Source organism: Cervus elaphus, chromosome 13 (assembly GCF_910594005.1).
Source record: "Cervus elaphus chromosome 13, mCerEla1.1, whole genome shotgun sequence".
NCBI classification, from domain to species: domain Eukaryota; kingdom Metazoa; phylum Chordata; class Mammalia; order Artiodactyla; family Cervidae; genus Cervus; species Cervus elaphus.
In genome coordinates, this window is record NC_057827.1 from 31,533,784 (window position 1) to 31,552,413 (window position 18,630).

Genomic DNA, 18,630 nt, shown 5'->3' on the forward strand with positions numbered 1-18,630 from the left:
GGTCAAGGGAGAGCAGGGACGGGGGGTCTTGGGCTTCTCCTGGCTTAGATTGGAATCGCCTCTGTAGAGGCATGTGCGTGGATAGAGAAGGAAGCTGGCCCACTCGCAGCACTGGCTCCTTGCCTGTGGCCGCTCTGCAGCCCACCTAGTGTAACAACAGGACTGACCATCACTGACTGCACTTCATGGTCATTGTCCTGGGCCCGGTGTCCTGTGGCATGGGGAGGTGGGGTGAGCCTGGGCTTTGGTCAGAAGCACTGATCTGTGTCCAGCATGTTAGCTGGGGACACTGGATGAGCAGGGCCCCTTCTCTGGCTGGGGTCCTGGCTCCATGCTGTGAGCCAATAGCCAGGGCTGGACCACACTATGCAGTGAGAGCTGGAGGGCAGAGGCCTCAGGTCGGGGGGCCCAGGGGGCCGGCCCTGCAGTGCCCAGGATGAGGTAGGTGAACGGGCTGCAGCGGGGAAACCCATGGCTAGCAAATGACATGGGGACAGGTGCCGCATCAAACGGTAACACATAAAAAAAAAAAAAGAGGGCTTTAAGCCAGCTTCAATCCCTCCCAGAAGCCAGGGTGCATCCCACGGAGGGACAGCTAGAGGCCAGCATCTGTGGGACTTACATGTGTCTAGGTACCTGTCTTGTCCCTGATGTCTCCAGAAGCATGTTAGGAAATGCATGTCAGAGGGCCAGGGGTGGTCACGCTCACTTGTTGGCTGTCCAGCCTGACCCTGGTTCGGGATCTGGTCACTAGCAGTGACATATGGTTCTCAGGGTCTGTCTGTCCTAGTCAGACCTCAGAGACACAGAGGCCAGAAATAGCTTTTATTAAAACACGGATCATTATGAAAACACCTTGAGGTACATTAAATACAGCCTGCCAGTTGTACAAACAGGCTTGAAAACAATTTGCTATAAATTCTGCCTTCATAGCAGCATCTGTGGATAGGTACAGCCAAGGGGAGAAAAACATCCATTTAAAATGAGATTTCTTTTCCATGGTTTGTTACGAGAATTTAATTTGTATCGCTGTTGCCAGTTGAAGGGGCCCATAAGTCCTTGGGAAGGAAAGGTCCCGGCTGTTTGACAAAGATTTGAGGTCCAGCACGCCCCCATCTCAGCATCCCTGTGGTCCCTGGGGAAGGAAAAGCTCCCTGCTGTTTGACAAAGATTTGGGGTCCAGCATGCCCCCATCTCAGCATCCCTGTGGCCCCTGGGGGTGGGGGAGTCTGATGGCAGTGTCCTGACAGGCTCTGGCTCCGAGGTAAGCCGGCCCCCCGGGGAAGGACGGGGAGTCAGAGGGAGCAGCGGCACCAGACCCCATGCAGGGGGCATCCTGTGCCTCGGCTTCCAGCATAGCCCCTGGTGGTCCGCCTGTTAGCGGTTAACCAGGGCAGGCAGCACAGGGCCGAGTGGGCACGGGTGCAGGTAACGGGGGAACCAGCTTTCCCTGTGGCCAGGCACCCACATGGCCTTGGGCTCAGGGTGCTCGATGCAGGGACCCTGGTTCCCAGATGTCACTGATCAGAGTGGGGTTGGAGGTGCTGGGGCTGGGGAGTCAGACCCCAGCCCGCGGCCAGGCACCGCTCTCTTCCCGGGACCTTTCCTGGAAGCTGGGAGCCGGGCCCTGTGGGAGTCCACGTGGTCGCCAGGCCCTCAGGAGGTGCTAATGCAGTGGAGCAGGACTCAGTGCAGAGTCCTCATCCACAAACACTGTGAGAACGTGCCTGAGGATTGAGCATTGAGAACACCTGGATGACGGGCTTTGGGCCAGAGTGCCCACCTGCACCCAGGTGGAGGTACAGGCTGCATCAGGTGTCCAGAGGCAGGAGATGTGTCCCCATGCAGGGGGGGGACGCAGAGGACATGGAGCACCAGGCCAGGCCTCCTGGGGGGTCACCTGTCCGGCTGCTCAGTGACAGTTCCGATGCCCACAAGGTCAAGCCTCACTCGAGCCACAGCCACATCTGAGACTGCAGGTTTGGCCTGGGGACGTGCTGTGTGAGCCCCCAAGCCTGATGTGGGCCCTTCTGCCCACCCAGGTGAGACCCCTGCAGCCTGTGAAGCTCTGGCTGCCACCGCACAGAGGCCCAGATGAAGAGGTGCAGGCTGGAGGCTCAGGGGAGGCCCTCTGGAAAAACCATCAATTTACTTTACCTACAGAGACAGTGGCTTTGGGGACTTCAAAAGCCCTCAGCCGAGAAAAATTAAGAGATTTTCATTTTACAGTCTGGATAAAGTGCTCATAAATTCATCTCTGGGATGTCTCGAGTGGAGAAGTTCTGGCTGTCATCAGAGGCCTGAGTAGATATTGGTACAGTTCTTACCTCTGGGAGGCAGTGATCAATGTTAATATGACTAAAACAAAGTGTTCACAGCTGACCATCACCCGGGCTTCCTACCTCGGGGTCCAGGGGCTCCTCTGGGTGTCTGGGCTGGAAACACTCCCCCAGCCACCCTCTCCCCACTCCCTGACACACCCCAACACAATGGCTCCAGGCTGCTGGACCCCTGGCAGTGGTGGGCGCCTACCTGGCCCAACCCCCACACTCCCCATGTTGGGCCCGTGGGCTCCTGGTTGAGGACTCTGGGATTCAGCTGTCTTGTCCCACAGGGGCCACCAGCCACAGTCCAGGATGATACAGGTGTCCCTGTGGCTGCAGAAAGTTGAGGATGGTGCTACCCTGGGGCCATGGTTGGGAAGTAGCTGCTGCTGAGGTCACCAGAGCCAGTGGTTCAGGGAGGTGGCATGAAGATCCAGGGTCCCCAAGGAAGCTTTTGCACACTCAGGGTGGTTTATGGAAAGGGATGGACAGCCGGCATCTTCCAAAGCAGATGCAGACGCTGCTCAGCTGGGGAAGGGGCTGCTCTGGGTCATGAGATCCCTTGAGGCCAGTCTGGCCAAGGCGGATGCAGGAAAACCCTGGGGGTATCCACAGGGGCTTACTGTTCCAGGACAAAGTGCTCTGTGCCGAGCGGGTTAAAAAGACAGCGAAGAGGCTGCCAGAGAGGAAGCAGGGAAGATGCTCTGGTTGGTGGTTGGTGGAGCAAGGAGGGATTGCCAAGGAGACAAGGTGATGGGGGTCCCTCAGAGCCCCTAGTCACAGCCATCTGTCCCCCAGGGTGGCTGGGCCACTGGGGTGTCCCTCACTGTGTATGTGTTCACCAGATGTGGTGGCCATGTGGGCAGAAGGCTGAGCCCAGGATGCCATCTGGGCTAGAATTACTTAATTTCCTTAACAATCAGCATCTGAGACAGGGTAGATCATGGATACAAACCATAGGGGAAAATGGACTCACTGCCTGATGCCCTGCTTGACCCGCTTAAACACTAAATTAAGTCAGGGGTGGGGGGGATCCTGCTCCCCCACGGCCCCAACCTTGAAGATACTTCAGTTCAGCTAGATGCATGACCCTGTCACTGGATTCCTGTTGCTCGGCTCGTTCAAGGCGCCATCTGCCTGACAGCACCAAGGATTCACGAGGGACACGGGAGAGTTGTCTGCTATGTCACTGGGCTAGGTAGGAAGTGTCACCCCCAGAGAACAGCAGACGGGGTTCCCGTCCAGGGCAGAGCAGCTGTTTCCCGCCTGAGCCACCCTGGGCCGCAGCCTCTCCCCACAGGCCCGGTGCCCGGGTGGGGACTCAGGTACCACAGTTCATCCGCATCTGTGTCCACGCCCAGACAGAGGCACTGTCACAGCTGGCCCAGGACATGGGTGCTGAGGACGGCCTCTTCCATGAGGCACTCCTCGGGGGGCACAGCCGAGCGGGCAGAGCCCACCACGTGCCTCACCTCCACGGGCAGGGAGCTGCTCGAGTGCTCCAAGAACTTGGCCACCAAGACCCTGGCGTCCTCAAAGGCTTTGCTGTCCACTAAGGAGCGCAGCCGCTCTTTGGAAACTGTCTGTAAGGCCTCTGGCGTTGACCGCGGGTCCACTTTCCAGGCGTCTGATTTCCTGGGTGAGAGCTGGTGCCGACAGGCGCAGGCGGCCGTGATCGAGTGAGACAGGGTCGCTGAAAATTGGGGGAAAGACACAATCTGAGAACAACAGACACAAAACAGAAGGCAGCCGTCCAGGAATTCCTTGAAAAGCAAACACAGGGATGCTTTGGACAAATGCTCTGCCCAGATTCCTGTGTCCCAGCCTGGCCCTCACTTCCTATGTCCCTCTGTCCCTGGCCCCTCACACCCCTGAGTTCAGCCTGCGTTAACCTAGAGGGGCTGCAGCCTCCTGGAGCTGAAGGGCTGGGGATGGGAGGGTGGGATTCAAAGCTGGCTGGTGAGATAGGGGCCAGGCAGGGGTCTCAGTTCTCTGTTGGAATTCGCAAGCATTGTGTGTGTTGGGGGGGTGGGGTGTGGTGCCCCTTCTCAGCCTTCCCCAGCTCCATGACCTTTGCCCTTGAGGGCTGGACGGCATCTGGACACACGTCTGCCTGGAGAGCAGAGCTGGGGGTGGCAGAGGGCAGTGAGAGTCCCTCCCCATGTCAAGGACAGACAGCAGCCACTCCTCTCGAGGCAGCCAGCCCAGGGCCCAGGGCCCCCAGGACAAGGGCTGGGAAATGACACCAGCTCCCAGCAGGATTGCAGCCTCTCTGGATGACCCACAGAAAGAACCCTGTCAAGGAAACCCAGCTCCAGGCGGTCAGCTGTGATGAGTTGCCAAGGACCAGCCTAAGGCCTGGCCAGCCCCATCTGTGTTGCAAGTCACACAAGGGAACACATTCTGGGTGGTCTGGGGTGTGTTCTGTGTCAGCGAGCAATCCTGGTAATGAAGCATGAGAAACTGTACAAGACTCATACATGGAGGGTGGGGTCTCTCCACTCCAAATAGAAACTCATAAATACAGTAAAACCAATGATAAATCAGGTAGAGTGGGGACCGGTGGAGGGCAGCCCATCTTCCAAACCCACAGGGCTGGGGCTTCTACATGCCTGGACCACTCTGGGAGGGGCTGGTTGGGTTTAGACACAAGGCAGCTGAGGACCACTGGTACTCCCGCCCCCTGCACAGAAGTTATCAAAGGGTTTCAGAAAAGGGGTGTCTCACCAGTCCCCAGTGCTGCCCGAGACAGTCCTGCTTCGAGGTCCTGGCTGCAGGATGGGGTGTGTGAAGAGGCGTCACCTTAACCAGAAAGAGAGTTCAGTTAACACACAGCCCAGGGGAAAGGAATTCCCGATAATACTGTAGTGACCCTCCTGTGTCTAAGACAGACATCAGAGGCAAGGCCAGCAGTGGAGACCCCTGAACATAAACCTGGGGCAGGTGGTCCCCGGGCCCGTCACTTCCTCAGCACAGCCTCAGCAAAGGGCAGCCGGCCGGCACCACTGACAAGCCCAAAGCCCTTCATCCCAATCCCCATCCACATCTGGGGGTCCAGGCGCCTGGGAGGCACGTGCTTTTGAACAAAACAGTAACTGTCAGAGGTGACAGCATGGACAGGCAAACACAGGAGTGACAGCTTGTAAGCAAGCCATCGCTGCTCTTCAGATCCACCCCTCACACGTCAGGGTCTGCAGAGCACGAGCTTCACTGGAGGGGTGGGGAGCGGGGACCCCAGTCAGGTGGTGGTAGCCCTAAGGAGCTTAGAAACATCTGAGCCAGGAGCGCGTGAGCAGCCGGTGCATCCTCAGGAGAAGGTTCTGGGGGTGGCGGTGGGTGTGAGCTGGCGGGGGGGTGGTGCAGGAGGGAGGAGAGGGGTGCTCACCAGGAGCGGCAGAGGCACAGCCTGTACTTTCCAGCGGGGCACCTCAGGCAGAGGCCTGGGTCACACTGGCTCCATGCAGGGATGGAGTTCTCCTGGGGCCAGGATGGGAGCTAATCCACCTGGCGTTCAGCTGGACAAGACCATTGACCGGTCCAGGCACCACTGGCTTCCTCTGACTTCTTTCACTGTGTGGACAAGTCCCCACAGTGATGGCACTTGTGGTCAAGGGCTCCCCAACTTTTAGTGGCACAGACCCAGGAGGAGGTGGGGGTCCTCCAACTTTAGGATATATGAGACCCCCCAGGGAGTGCTGTTGGGCTGCAAGGTGCAGGACCCTGGGGCCAGGTCCCCCATCCTGGGGGTGCCTAATGTCACGTGGACAATGCTGACCCGTGTCTGCTGGGGGTGGCATCAGCTGGCAGACAACCCCGTCCAGGGCTGTCACTGAGATGCAGCCATGTCTTACATGGCCTCTTGTCCCACCAGACCCCTCAGCAGACACAGGCACTTCCCACAAGTGTGTAACCCAGGCTGGTCCTGGAGGGGAGTCACCCAGGCTGACAGATGGATACAGACTGTGGGCTCTGCCTGACCTGAGACCTTCATGGGCCCCAGAATTGGTGTGAAGCCTGCAGGCTAACACCGAGGCTGCCCAGGTCCAAGGCTGCAGACCTACCCAGAAGGCTGTCATCTCCCCAAACCTCCGCCCCCCTGCCCCTCTCCCTGACTGAGCAGTAAGTTCAGTGGGGGCACAGCAGGAGTTGCAGGCTGGCCACCCCACTTCCAGGCTTCAGACATTAAGTTCACATTGCCTGCGTGGCCCAAGACAGGGCCCAGGGGACATGACTCCACTCCCAGGGGACATGAGGCCTGTGCTGTCCAGGCAGCTGGGCATGCCCCGGGACACAGGGGCTGGGGCCGCTGTACCTGTCGCCCTGGACGTGCACGAAGTGGGGTCACTGATGGAGCGGGCCATGCGCCTGGGACCTGACCGTACCCGCATGCCCTTGTGGGGGCCCTCAGGGGACGTGTGGCAGGGATGCGGGGTAGGCAGCGGGGTGCTCATGGGGTTGTCGGGGGACGGGCAGCTCAGGCCAGGAGCAGCGGTGCCCTCAGAGACCAGGAGGCTGGAGCTGTCGGTCAGTGCTGCAAAGAAAGGGACTGGAGTTAGTGCTGGTGACCACCGAGCCCCCCACCATGAGGGAGAGTGTCCCCTAGAGTCCTCCCAGGGGGCAGGCAAAGTCCAACCTCCAAACTCCAAGCCTGGAAAAAACCTTGTCATTGTGTGAGGCTGACAGTGCTCTGTGTGGAAAGGAGGGGGACCAGAATCACTCCAGGAGGGGCATGGGCTCAAGAAACTCCAAGTCAGAAAACAGCTGCACCTTCCATCCAGAGCATCCTGGGGTGGGGAGTCTGAAGCACAGGAAGGGTCTCTTGTTCCATGGGCAGGGCCTGTGCAGAGAGAGGTGGGGGCTTGGAGGGACCCTTACACCCCCAGCCAGGTCCCAGTGGGCCCGAGAACCTATCTGCTCCCACACAGGCCCAGGGTGCAGCCCCTCGTCAGGCAGGGGGTTAGTCCAGCCCTGACCACTCTGGAGGTGGCCTGGCACCAGGTATTGAACAAGCTGCCCTGATGCCCCAGGTGTGAGAACTGCTGCTCAGGCCAGGCTCCACCCCTTGCTTTTCCACAGGTGGCCCTGAGGCAGGACTGGACCAGGATCCATCTAAACAGGGTCCCCAGCAGACCTGTATGCACATCAGGGCCTGAGGACCACCTCACTGCCCTGCCTCCTGACTGAAGTAGATGTTCAAGTAGAGTGGCCCACCTGGGGGACACATGATAAAAACCACAGCGGCCTGAACTCCTGCAGGGAGGTGAGGGGAGGCTTTGGGGTCTGTTCTTTCCTCTCCTTCCTGTGGGTGCTGGGGGAGCCTCTCTATTCTCAGAGTCCCAAGTGCCCCACATCCATGCATGTCCCATGCCCAGGGCCCACCTAGTCACCCCCAGTCCCTGGCCAAGGACACACAGCTGAGAGAGGGTGGGAAAGAGGTCACAGGCAGCCAAGTGGGAGCTGGCTGAAGTGACCCCGTCCAGCAGCACCTGTGCTCAGCCACCCCATGCCCCACTGTCCACCGCTGCTGCCCAAGAGGTGGTTTGAGACCATCAGTCCCATCTGTCCATTTGGAAGAACAAAGATGAGCCAGACCTCACAGATCACATGCAAAAAAAAAAAAAAAAAATCTTCAGGATCATTAATACTTTCCTTCTTTAAGATAATGTAAGAAGAAAATATGTGAGAATAAACCTGCAGCCATGGGATGGAGAAAGATTTTATAAACATGATATTGACAGAAACCATTTGACAACAGAACCAAATTTGACAACAAAAGGAATACATTTGACAACAAAAGGAATGGCAAACTTGTGTATGGTGAGGCCTCGTTAACAGGCTTTGAGAAACAAAACCTGAACTGGGGAAGCAAGCCTGTCATAAATAGGAAAACTGTCACTCTTACACATTTCCTCACTTCTCTATTTAGCAAATATTTTTCTTATTTGTTGTTGTTTAGTTGCTCAGTTGTATCTGACTCTGTGACTCCATGAACAGGAACCTGGAAAACCTGAACATAAACTCCATGCCAAGTTCCTCTATCCATGCGATTTCACAGGAAAGAATACTGGAGTGGGGTGCTAATTCCTTCTCCAATTTTTCTTATTAATCTAAAAAAAAAAACTGCTAGAGAAAAAAATGGACCCCAAAACAGACCCTTTAAGGGTGGTTAAGGTCCCCAGGAGTGACAATGTCTGGGTAGGGGGGTTTGTCACAAGCACCCTTGGTGGGAACATGAACTTGTAATAAAACCTTTCCAGGACACAGCCTGGTCAATATCCCCAAGTCTAAAACACATGTTCCCCTGGACTTGGCAATTTTCCTCGTTGGATTTATCCCAAGAAAAATCGAGTGTATAAATGTAGGAAAGAAAGAACACTTTCCTGTTTCATTAGAAAAGTTTAGACCTAGACATTGTCATCATAAACACTATCAAAATCTTTTCAAGATTACCCAGCAGTGTATTAAGTCTTTTGAATAGTATTCATTCCTGTGGACTCTTTGATCCCAATTCCCCCTTTCCCTTTTACCGCTTTATTGGGGTGTAATTTGTATGCAAAAGCCCTGTATCTATTTAATGTATATAATTTGATGAGATGGGACATATGCACACAAAATTGATCCCAAGTTTCTCAATGTCAATGAAAGTCCAAGTGATTGCATTCCTCAAGGACATGCAGTCACAGAGAGACAAATGTGACTTATCTCTGAACATATGTCGTTAATAGAAACCTGATAAAATTACAACAACATTGCAGGAAAAACTCATGGTCCAAGGCTGGTAACTCTCATTTCTGCACACCACCTCCCACTGCTTGGCTTGTGTCGTGTGACTATATCATGGGCTTCCCAGGTGGCTCAGAAGGTAAAGAACCTGCCTGCAGTGCATGAGTAATGGGTTTGATCCCTGGGTCAGGAAGATCCCCTGGAGAAGGAAATGGCAACCCACTCCAGTATTCTTGTCTGGAGAATTCCATGGACACAGGAGCTGGTGGGCTACAGTCCATAGGTCACAAAGAGTCGGACAGGCCTGAAGTGACTTAGCACGCACGCATGCAGTAAGTGCATTCAGCAAGGTCGTCCAATTTGAGGTGAACGCATGAGTGAATCCCCTGAGTCACAGTCAGTCACACATACTGACCATGAACATGCAGAAACCAAAGGTGTAAATCCAGTGCCGATGACAGTTGCTCTAGAGAAATGAAACATGTAACACGCACACCAACAAAACCTGCCCAGGATCTGTAGGTGAAAATGATACTGTGAAACCACAGATTGAAATTCACAGAGACAGACTGTGTTTGTGCCTTGAAAGACTCAGCTTTAGAAAGATGAACTTACTCTACACAACAGGAGCAGACTCAGATATAGAGATCAGACTTGTGGTTGCCAAGGGGAAGAGGGAGTCAGAGGTGGGAAGGACTGGGAGTTTGGGATTAGCAGATGCAAACTAGTAAAGGTTCTAATGTATGACACAGGGACCTATATTCAATAGCCTGGATAAACCACAATGGGAAAGAATATGAAAAAACAATGTGTGTATATGTATAACAGAGTCACTTTGCTGTACAGCAAAATTAACACAATATTGTAAAAAAAAAAAAAAAAAAGATGGTGATTCTGTTCAAATAGCTGCACAGGTTTAATGTGATTCCAGTCAAGATCCCAAAAAGATACAGGCGAACTGATTCAAAATTGGCTATGAAAAGACTCTTGCTCCTTGGAAGAAAAGCTATGACAAACCTTGACAGTGTACTCAAAAACAGAGACATCACTTTGCCGACAAAGGTCTGTACAGTCAAAGCTATGGTTTTTCCAGTAGTTATGTATGGATGTGAGAGTTGGACCATAAAGAAGGCTGAGCACTGAAGGATTGATGCTTTTCAACTGTGGTGTTGGAGAAGACTCTTGAGAGTCCCTTGGACTCAAGGAGATCAAATCAGTCCATCCTAAAGGATATCAATCCTGAATATTCACTGGAAGGACTGATACTGAAGCTGAAGCTCCAATCCCTTGCCCACCTGATGTGAAGAGCCGGCCTGTTGGAAAAGACCCTGATGCTGGGAAAGATTGAAGGCAGGAGGAGAAGGGGACGACAGAGAATGAGATGGTTGGACGGCATCACTGACTCAATGAATGTGAGTTTGGGCACACTTTGGGAGATAGTGAAGGACAGGGAAGCTTGGTGTGCTGCAGTCCATGGGGTCACAAAGAGTCAGACATGACTGAGACTAAACAACCACAAATGAAGGAAAGGGCGCTGGGGTGAGGGGGCGGACAAAGCCCCCCGGAGAAAGTGTGAGGTTCCCAGGTCTGACCACCAGGGCAGAGAGGAGGACGTGTGGAGCCTCCCTTGTACCTAGCAGGAGTGGCTCCAGCAGTTCCCATCCCTTAAAGAGGAGGAGATAGAGGACGTAACAGGAGAAGATAAGAAAAAGAGAGAAGACACACCTGGAAGACTACCATCTTAAGTGTTTCAGACTGAAGAGGGTGTACTTACCTTGTGAGCTGAAGCCCGCAGTGACGTCGGGGTCCCCGGGGCCGGGTTCAGCCACCTGCGGGTCCGTGCTCGGGAGCTGCAGTGAGAAACAGGATGTGGGTGGTCTGCTGTCTTAAGGGTGTATCACAGCCGCCTCTAGAAAGGCAGGTTGACTCCAGAGCTCGTCTTCCCATGTGAGCAGGGCTCTAGTCTTCTCCCCTGAATGTGTGGGGTGGGTGGGGGGAGACGCCATTTCCAAGACCGAAGCTCCTTCCTTGGACCTTCTGCACTCAGAACAGTGTGCTCACCCTGAGAGCCCACCCTGAGCCCACTCGCCTTACACTTACAGGCACTGTCTGGGACTGACGGAGGTCACACACGGTCCTTGCCTCACCAGAGGCGGCAGGACAGCCCTTCCCTCACCCCCATGCCCTCTCCCTGCCCTCATTCTGGGAAGAGAAGGACCATGGCACCAACACTCATGGCATCGCAGTGCTCTGGGCTGGCAGTCTGCACATGGGTGGGCACTGAACATGCTCTGCACTCCCCAGGGCTGCATGCACCCAGCCCTCTCCTGTGCCTTCTGCTCACACGTGGGGTCAGGAGGCTGCTCCCAAGGCCAGGGGTCCAGGCGTACACGAAGTGTGTGCCAGGTTGATGCAGGCCCCCAAGCCCAGTGGAGAGGGTAGCTGTGAAACACGAATCAGGGTGCACGGTCCTCACACTTTTGCAGCTTTCTTCGTGAATAACTGTTAGGCCCAGAGAGGCCTGGGGAGTGTGAGGGGAGAAACCAGCCTTCTCTGCTGGGCAGGGATGGGGCATGTCTACTCCCTGCCAGCCCGCTTTGGGCTGGGATCCGCCCCAGGCCAGTGCATCTATGCCATCCCTGCTTCAGGGCACAGCAGCCTCTCCCCTCCCCAGCCACGCACCTGAAGGCGTGAACTCCATGTGTACTGACACTGTGCCTCTCATGAACACCATCTCTGGGTCCTCGTGGTATTTCAGGACTGCTGGCCAGTAATGAGCTGGTGGAGGCCAAGAAGGTCAGGCGGGCTCTGTGGCAGGCCTGGTTCCAGCTCAGTAATTACATTTCTGTCTCCCTTCTGCTCAATCGAAAGCTTATAGTGGGCGCCCACCTCTCCTCTGTCAAGCAGGCTGGGGGATGGGCTACTGGCCCCCACCCCACTCCACCCCACCAGAGGGGTGAGCTGCACACCCACAGGGATCGGACAGGGAGGTGCCCCAATGGTCGCTGGGATCCCACGTGTATATAATACCATCCAGCACTCAGCACTCCCTCTCTGCCCAGGAAGGGTTGGTTGGGGCAAATTCACAACATCCACACCAGGTAACCTATGTGGGAAATCTGTGTCAAGAATCTCCAGCCAGGGACATCCCTGGTGGTCCAGTGGCTAAGACTCTGTGTTCCCAGTGCAGTGGGGCCCGGGTTCAATCCCTGTTCAGGGAATTAGATCCCACATGCAGCAACTAAAAGTTCTCATGCTACAACTAAAGATTTCACATGCTGAAACAACAACAAAAAATTCCACGTGCCACCAAAGAAGATCAAAGATCCCACATCCGGCAACTAAGACCTTTTTTGTGATTTTTGCAGGAAGCTGTTTTTTTTTTTTAATATTTATTTATTTGGCAACTAAGACTGGGCGCAGCCAAATAAATAAATATTAAAAAAAAAAACACAACAAAACAGCCCCCTTCAAAATCACAAACAAAGGAACAGTGCCCAGAGGTTCATTTCCTTTCTAACTCTTGCCTGTATCTAACCTTTTTGACTCCCTTTTCTTTTTTTGTAGGAGTGGGTGGCAACTTCAGGCCTGAAAATAAAAAGCTTCTGGCAACAAAGAAATATAAATAAAACAGGAGAAGTAAAATACCCGGCAAGTCAAGGTCAGGAGGAAATTGGATTCATGTCATGTTTTGCAGAAGTGGCACTGGCTTCCCTCTGGCTCACAGTCAAACCTGGTGTCAAGAGGAGACAGCTCCTGGGAGCAGGGCATCCATCACCCTGGTGAGCAGGGTGTCAGGGTTGAACTTGAACGTGCCCTGCCCCCACCACCCCAGGTCCAAGGCCACCTGGCCGCAGCTCAGCTATGGGGGAACGGCTGCTCACTTCAACCAGCATTGTCGGTGAAACACAGAGGCAGTGAAAGAAATACATTTGCAGCATAGAACCGGAGCCGACATCTGAGTTTAGCAATAAAGGCTCATAACAGGTCCCACAGGACAGAGGGTGAAAGGGCTCGGAAAGGAGAGGCTGCATGAATGACGTAATGTGGATGCTCCAACGCCTGCATTTGTTTATTCCCAGATGCGTTGTTTTGACCACTTATCGTAACTGAAAAGTCAATCAGCATTTAGGCAAATAAGTTCCCCCATCTCCCTTTCTTGTAGAAAACTGGGGCTAAGAGGACATGCATGGAAACTCTGCCCTATGTCTGTAACGAGTTTCCAACTCCTGGCTGAGGTCAGGCAGCTGTATCCTAGGTTTACAGAGCACTGTCCTTGCGGGGGCCGGGGGGAGGGCAGACAGTTATCAGCAATTGAGGAAAAGGGGTACTAAGGTTTTGGGCTCATGTTCCAAAACAATCTTTCAAGATACTTGACTTACAGATCTTCAAATGTAAAGTTCATTTTGTCCGAAAATATAAACAATAACTTTGAGGCCTTGGGGTTGGACACAGCTCTGTCATGTCCCTCGCCTTTCTCACAACTTCTGGCCGTACCCACTGTATTGCCACTAAAATCCCTAAAGCCCTGCTGGGTCACATTCACCCCAGATGCCCAGCTGCTCAAAGGAAGCTCTACAGTGTGGCATCCAGGGTCATCGATCTTCATCCACATCATTCCCGTGAACCCTCTTCCTGCCCCCTAGGCCTCCACAAGGAGCTGCTCTGGCTCACAAGCCCATTCACCCACGATGGCCCAGCTGGCCCTTCCTCCGAGGCCACAGAGAAGTCCATTCATCCCTGTCCTGTGACCCTGAGAAAGGGGACCCCATTCACCTCTGGATCTAGGAACCTGTGAACCAGAGCACAGTCTTATGGACCCCCCGGAACACACGCAGGACATCAACCTGACAAATTTGCCCACTTTCCTGTTGTAGAAAGAAACCCCCTGCTTCCAGTCCTGTCCCAAGCTCAGGCCATAGAGAAGAGAGCTCATCGCAGACCAAGTCAAAATGGAACCTGAATGAGGCGAAACACACGGTCAAAATGAACATGCTGAGTTTGGAGGTAGGGGGGCACATTTCTTTCCAAGTCAAAAATCCATTGAGATGCGCGGCCTCTGCTCTGCTCAGACCTGCACGGTGTCTGCTTGTCTTTCCAGGGGCGGTTGTCTTCCTTTCTTTATCCAAAGGAGCACAAATAGGCAATTTATACACATCTGTCCTAACAAGGGTGTAATTAACCTTCTCATCTTCCAGAGAGAGGGGCTCGTGCTGTAAGGGAGCTGCTCCTGACTGTCGAGTTAGGGGGAGGGCTGCACGGGAGACCAGGCAACTGGCAGGCGCAGTGTTCCTCCCATGAATAGGAGGGGTTCCTGGACTCCCAGCCGCCCACCCCCACCCCCCGCAACTCCCCCTGCTCCCCTGGGGCATCTGTGGAACTGGAAATTGCTACTAGGCCACAGGGTCAGAGAGAATCAGCCGGCGGCCCCTGGATTGGGAGGAGGAGGGTGCAGTGGCCCTTTCATCACAGATGCTGTCAGCCAGGCCCAGGGAAGGGGGGGCCACATCCAGTGACAACAATCAATTGTGCAGGCGCTTGTAATCTGGCAGTCTCTGAGTCAACGCAAGCTCATGTGAGATGGGTCTTTGCCCTTGAAAATTTCCTCCCCAAAATCCTGTGGAAGAAATCTCCACTTAGAGAATTCCTCATACTTTTGGAAAACGATGTCATATGGGTCTTAGAACAGGTATTACCATCATCATTCTCTGATACAGTCTATTCTTCAGGGAAAAAAGAGAGTAAAATAGTGATAAACACTCAACATCCTTCTAGGTCCAAGTGTGGGGGTGCCTCAAATGTCACCCTCAAACCCAAAGCTGCTTCCCAGCCCACAGGCAGGCCCAGCAGGGCAGCAGCATGGCTGGGGCTTCTTGCTGGCTCCTGTCCTGCTGCTGTCCACGGGGTGGTGCACACAGACCTGAGAATCACTGCCCGCTCCCCTCCTCTGGACATGGAGGGACTAAGGAGATGCAGGCCGGGGAGCCCAGAGCTCTGTGTGGCAGAGGGGTTGCGGTGCGAAGGGGGAAGTGGAGGGGGAGGTGGCAGGGGTCCCTCCCACCCCAAGGTGGCTGAAGAGAATCACACAGCCCTGTGGGCTTCCTGGGGTCTCCAGTTCCCCGGCTGCCCTGCCCAGTGCCCCTGCTGGTTACAGGCTGAGCTGCCTGTCTGCTCCCGGGTCAGCCCCTCCTGCCTTCCAGGGCCCTCCCTCCCCAGGCCCTGGGGAGCCCCTGGCCCCATGCTCCAGGCCCTGGCACAACCCTTTTGTAACCCCCCTCACCCTGTTCCCATACCCCACCCCCACCCCCAACTATTTCTTATCCGGCCTCTTCTTGGAGCATCTTGCCAGAGCCATTGACCCCGGTTCCCAAATGTGTAGCAGCTTCAGTGGGGATTTGGGAGCCAGGCTGATCCTCAGATTCTCAGCAACCCCCAGAGTGCGGGGCGGGGGGTGGGGGGGGCGGGGCGGGGTGAGCCAAGCATCTGCATTTGATTGACAAGTCTTCCACAGAGTCAGGAGGCCCCCTGGAGCCTAGAAAAAGTATCCACACTCCTGGTCCCCCTCCTCAGGTGCCATGCCCCCACTCCCCAATGCCATCTGGTCCTGCCCACTCCCCCACCCCCATGGCAGCTGGTCCTGCCAAAGTCACCAATAGCCCTTGGATGGTGAGCCAAGTGGACGGGGCTCAGTCTTTAACAACCTCCAGGCAACACTTGGCTGGTGCCTTCCTCGCTGAGAACTGGTTTCTGGAACCCCCAACCATGCCGTCTCCTCGGTTCTCACCCCCTGGCTCCAGGGCTTCAGTGACCACCTCTGCAGCGAATCCCAACCTCTCTACCCCAAGTCCAGACCCTATCAGCCACAGACATTCCCTGGGATGTTCTGATGATCCTGGTACCCAGCGAGGACCAGCAAGTAGATTGTTGTCCCCCGATCTCACATTTGCCCCTCCCTCTGAGCCTTTGCAGGAGCTGCCCCCTCCCCTGGGAGCACACCCCTCCTCCCTGACCTGCTGGCCTGCCAATGGCTGAGGCCTCAGCTCCCAGGATCCCTGGACCCACCCAGGGACCAGCATCCCTGCCCAGTGCCCCACAGTACCTGGAGCTCCGCTCAGGGCTCTGACCACTCTCACAGGAAGCGGGTTCCCTTGACAATATTGACTGATCAATTTTTATCATGAAGAGAAAAATAAATCACTTCAGGAAGGCAGAATGCTCTGCTTCGCTTTAAAGGGAAAAGTTCCAGAGAATTTGGTCGTTTATGAGTCTAGGGAAGACAGTCACCCACGTCACACTGCTGCCTCCTCCCTCTGGGGCCGTTCCCCGGTCTGTCCCTCCCCCAGACAGGAAAACGGCCAGGAGACCCAGCCGAGTCCTTCTGCTGGGCCGACAGTCTCAGGACCTCTCGGTGGGAGCAGGCCCTGAGAGAGGCCCCGGGGTGTCAGGAGCCTCTGCCTCGGCTTGGTGGGTGGCAGTCACACCCCAGGAGTCCGAGGAGAGCCCATGGTGGAGACGGCCCCCAGGCGCCGAGCCTCTTCCCTTTTCTTCATGTCACACAGCCACCAGCCTGTAGGACTTGATCCCCTGAAGACAGGACTGTGTCCAGTCACATCCCTAGAGGCTGAGCCCAGCACATGGGGTCCCCAGGGCCACTCCTCAGGGGGTGGTGGGAACACACGGGCCCTGAAGCCTGGCCTGCTCCCCGCGGGACCCGTCTCACAGGGTGACAGCATGAAGTTTGGCCTGTACCACCTCTGGGGGGGATGAGGGGGTGGCTCCATGGCTGCTGAAGCCTCACAGCCGTGCCCCTAGAACTCCCTGTCCCATCTGTGTCTCCTCTGCCTGGTGTACGGGGCCCAGAAGTGGCTGCAGCCTGCTCCCTGGATGGCTGTGTCCCGCATCATACACACACTGTCCAATCCCTGCACTTCCCCAAGGGGCCACTATGTGGCCCCATCACTACCTCTGTATTTGGGCCAATGCAACCTTTCCCTGTGTTCAACGTGTCTCTGCCCTGGCCAGTGACCCTCGATATTCAGCAATGAGAGCATGATGACAAGGATGGTGATAACAATACCAAAGAAGTGCAAGTAGCTTTTGCCAAGTCAGACCCTGCCATGTGTCCAGCCCTGTCCATTACAACTGTTCTGGTCCACCTGAAGGGCTTGGTACTATTATGATCCCACTTCACAGATGAGGAAACTGAGGCCACACGTCCTGAGAGTGTGCCTTCTGGGCTCAGGCCCCTCTCTGGCTGTAGCCACTAGGCTTCTGGCAGGAGCAGGGGTTCAAACCAGCTCTGTCATGTGTCTGGCTGACCATGACAGTGGCCTGTAGCCGAAACAGGCCAGAGCCCTCTGCATACTCAGGGCTTCCTGCCCCTGCCTCCTGCTCAGACAGAGCTGAGACACCAGTGCCCACAGGTTTGCTGAATGGCTGGGAGAGATTCCAAAGAAGGCAGAAAGGCTGGGAACAGGGAACTGGCCTGTCGGAGGGCCGGGGACTCACCTGGTTGGTGGGGCTCGGGCCTACCACGGCCTCATAGGGTGGCGGGAGCTCAGCGGGGTACAGCAGGCCTGGGCTGTTGATGGCGACACCGTACAAAGTGCCGAATGGGGAGGAAGCAAAGTCCAGGTGGAGGCCCCTGAGTGGCAGAAGGAGGAAGTTCACCCTCTGGGGAGGGAGCCGACTGTTCCCATTGCCCTCAGAGCAACTGGAACAATTCCCACGCAGAATTCTTGGGTATGTGAAAAAAAGCCTCATTCACTAGGTGGTTCTAATTCTTGTTTATTGCTCTCAAAGGGTACTGGTACTTTCACCAACTTTATGGCGTTTTCTGTGACAATGAAAACCATCTTACAGCTGATTTCATCTTTAATTAAATGTGACTGTAACCTGACAGGAAATAGGCAACCCACTCCAGTATTCTTGCCTGGAGAATCCCATGGACAGAGGAGCCTGTTGGGCTACAGTCCATGGGGGTCACAAACAGTCGGACACGACTGAGCATGCATGCATGTCCAACCTGAGAGCTGTACTGTGTTTTCTGAGAGTGGAATAGGACTAGTTCTGCCTGGGTTTCCCCTCGGATACCCTGCAGTGAGGCCAGAGGAAGCACACGGGTTTCTGAGCATCCCACTCCACCACCACCCCGCCCAGGGCTCTGCTGTCAGGACCAACATTCAGGCCTTCATCTGCCTCCCCTCTGCTCACCTGCATGGACAAGGAGCATCTCATGCCTCCCCCATCCCCAGATGGCTTCCCATTTTTGGGTCCCAGCATCCCTTAGGGAGGGGTCCCCAGAAACACCCACCTGTGGGCCTCGGCAGTGGGTGTGCAGGTGTACTCTGGAGGGTAATAGGGCGGAGGGGGCAGCGGGGGCACGAACTCATCGAAATCCAAGGTCTGGTGGAGCACGGTACCATGGGGGGTCAGGCAGGCCGGGCTGGCAGAAGGTGCCCTTTGTGGAAGGAACTGGAAGACAGAGAGGTTCTGAGTGACTGGTCGGCCGGTGTGGCTTGTGTCTCATGAAGCTAATTGCACCCAAGCTTTAATGACACAGTTGGAACTCTGGGACTTCAAC

The 18,630-nt window shown here is 55.1% G+C and overlaps 1 protein-coding gene across 1 annotated transcript in view; it reads right to left on the reverse strand.

Moving 5' to 3' along the window:
- Nucleotides 1-816: 816 nt before the first annotated feature.
- FAM189A1 (family with sequence similarity 189 member A1) overlaps nt 817-18,630 on the reverse strand; it is a 245,153-nt gene continuing 227,339 nt past the window's right edge. The window contains exons 6-11 of the mRNA XM_043922074.1: nt 18,361-18,521; nt 17,556-17,691; nt 10,822-10,897; nt 6,637-6,855; nt 5,052-5,126; nt 817-4,017 (exon numbers count right to left, since the gene is read on the reverse strand). Of these exons, the coding sequence (XP_043778009.1) occupies nt 3,698-4,017; nt 5,052-5,126; nt 6,637-6,855; nt 10,822-10,897; nt 17,556-17,691; nt 18,361-18,521 (987 nt within the window). The 3' untranslated portion in view covers nt 817-3,697. The remainder of the gene's footprint in view (nt 4,018-5,051; nt 5,127-6,636; nt 6,856-10,821; nt 10,898-17,555; nt 17,692-18,360; nt 18,522-18,630) is intronic.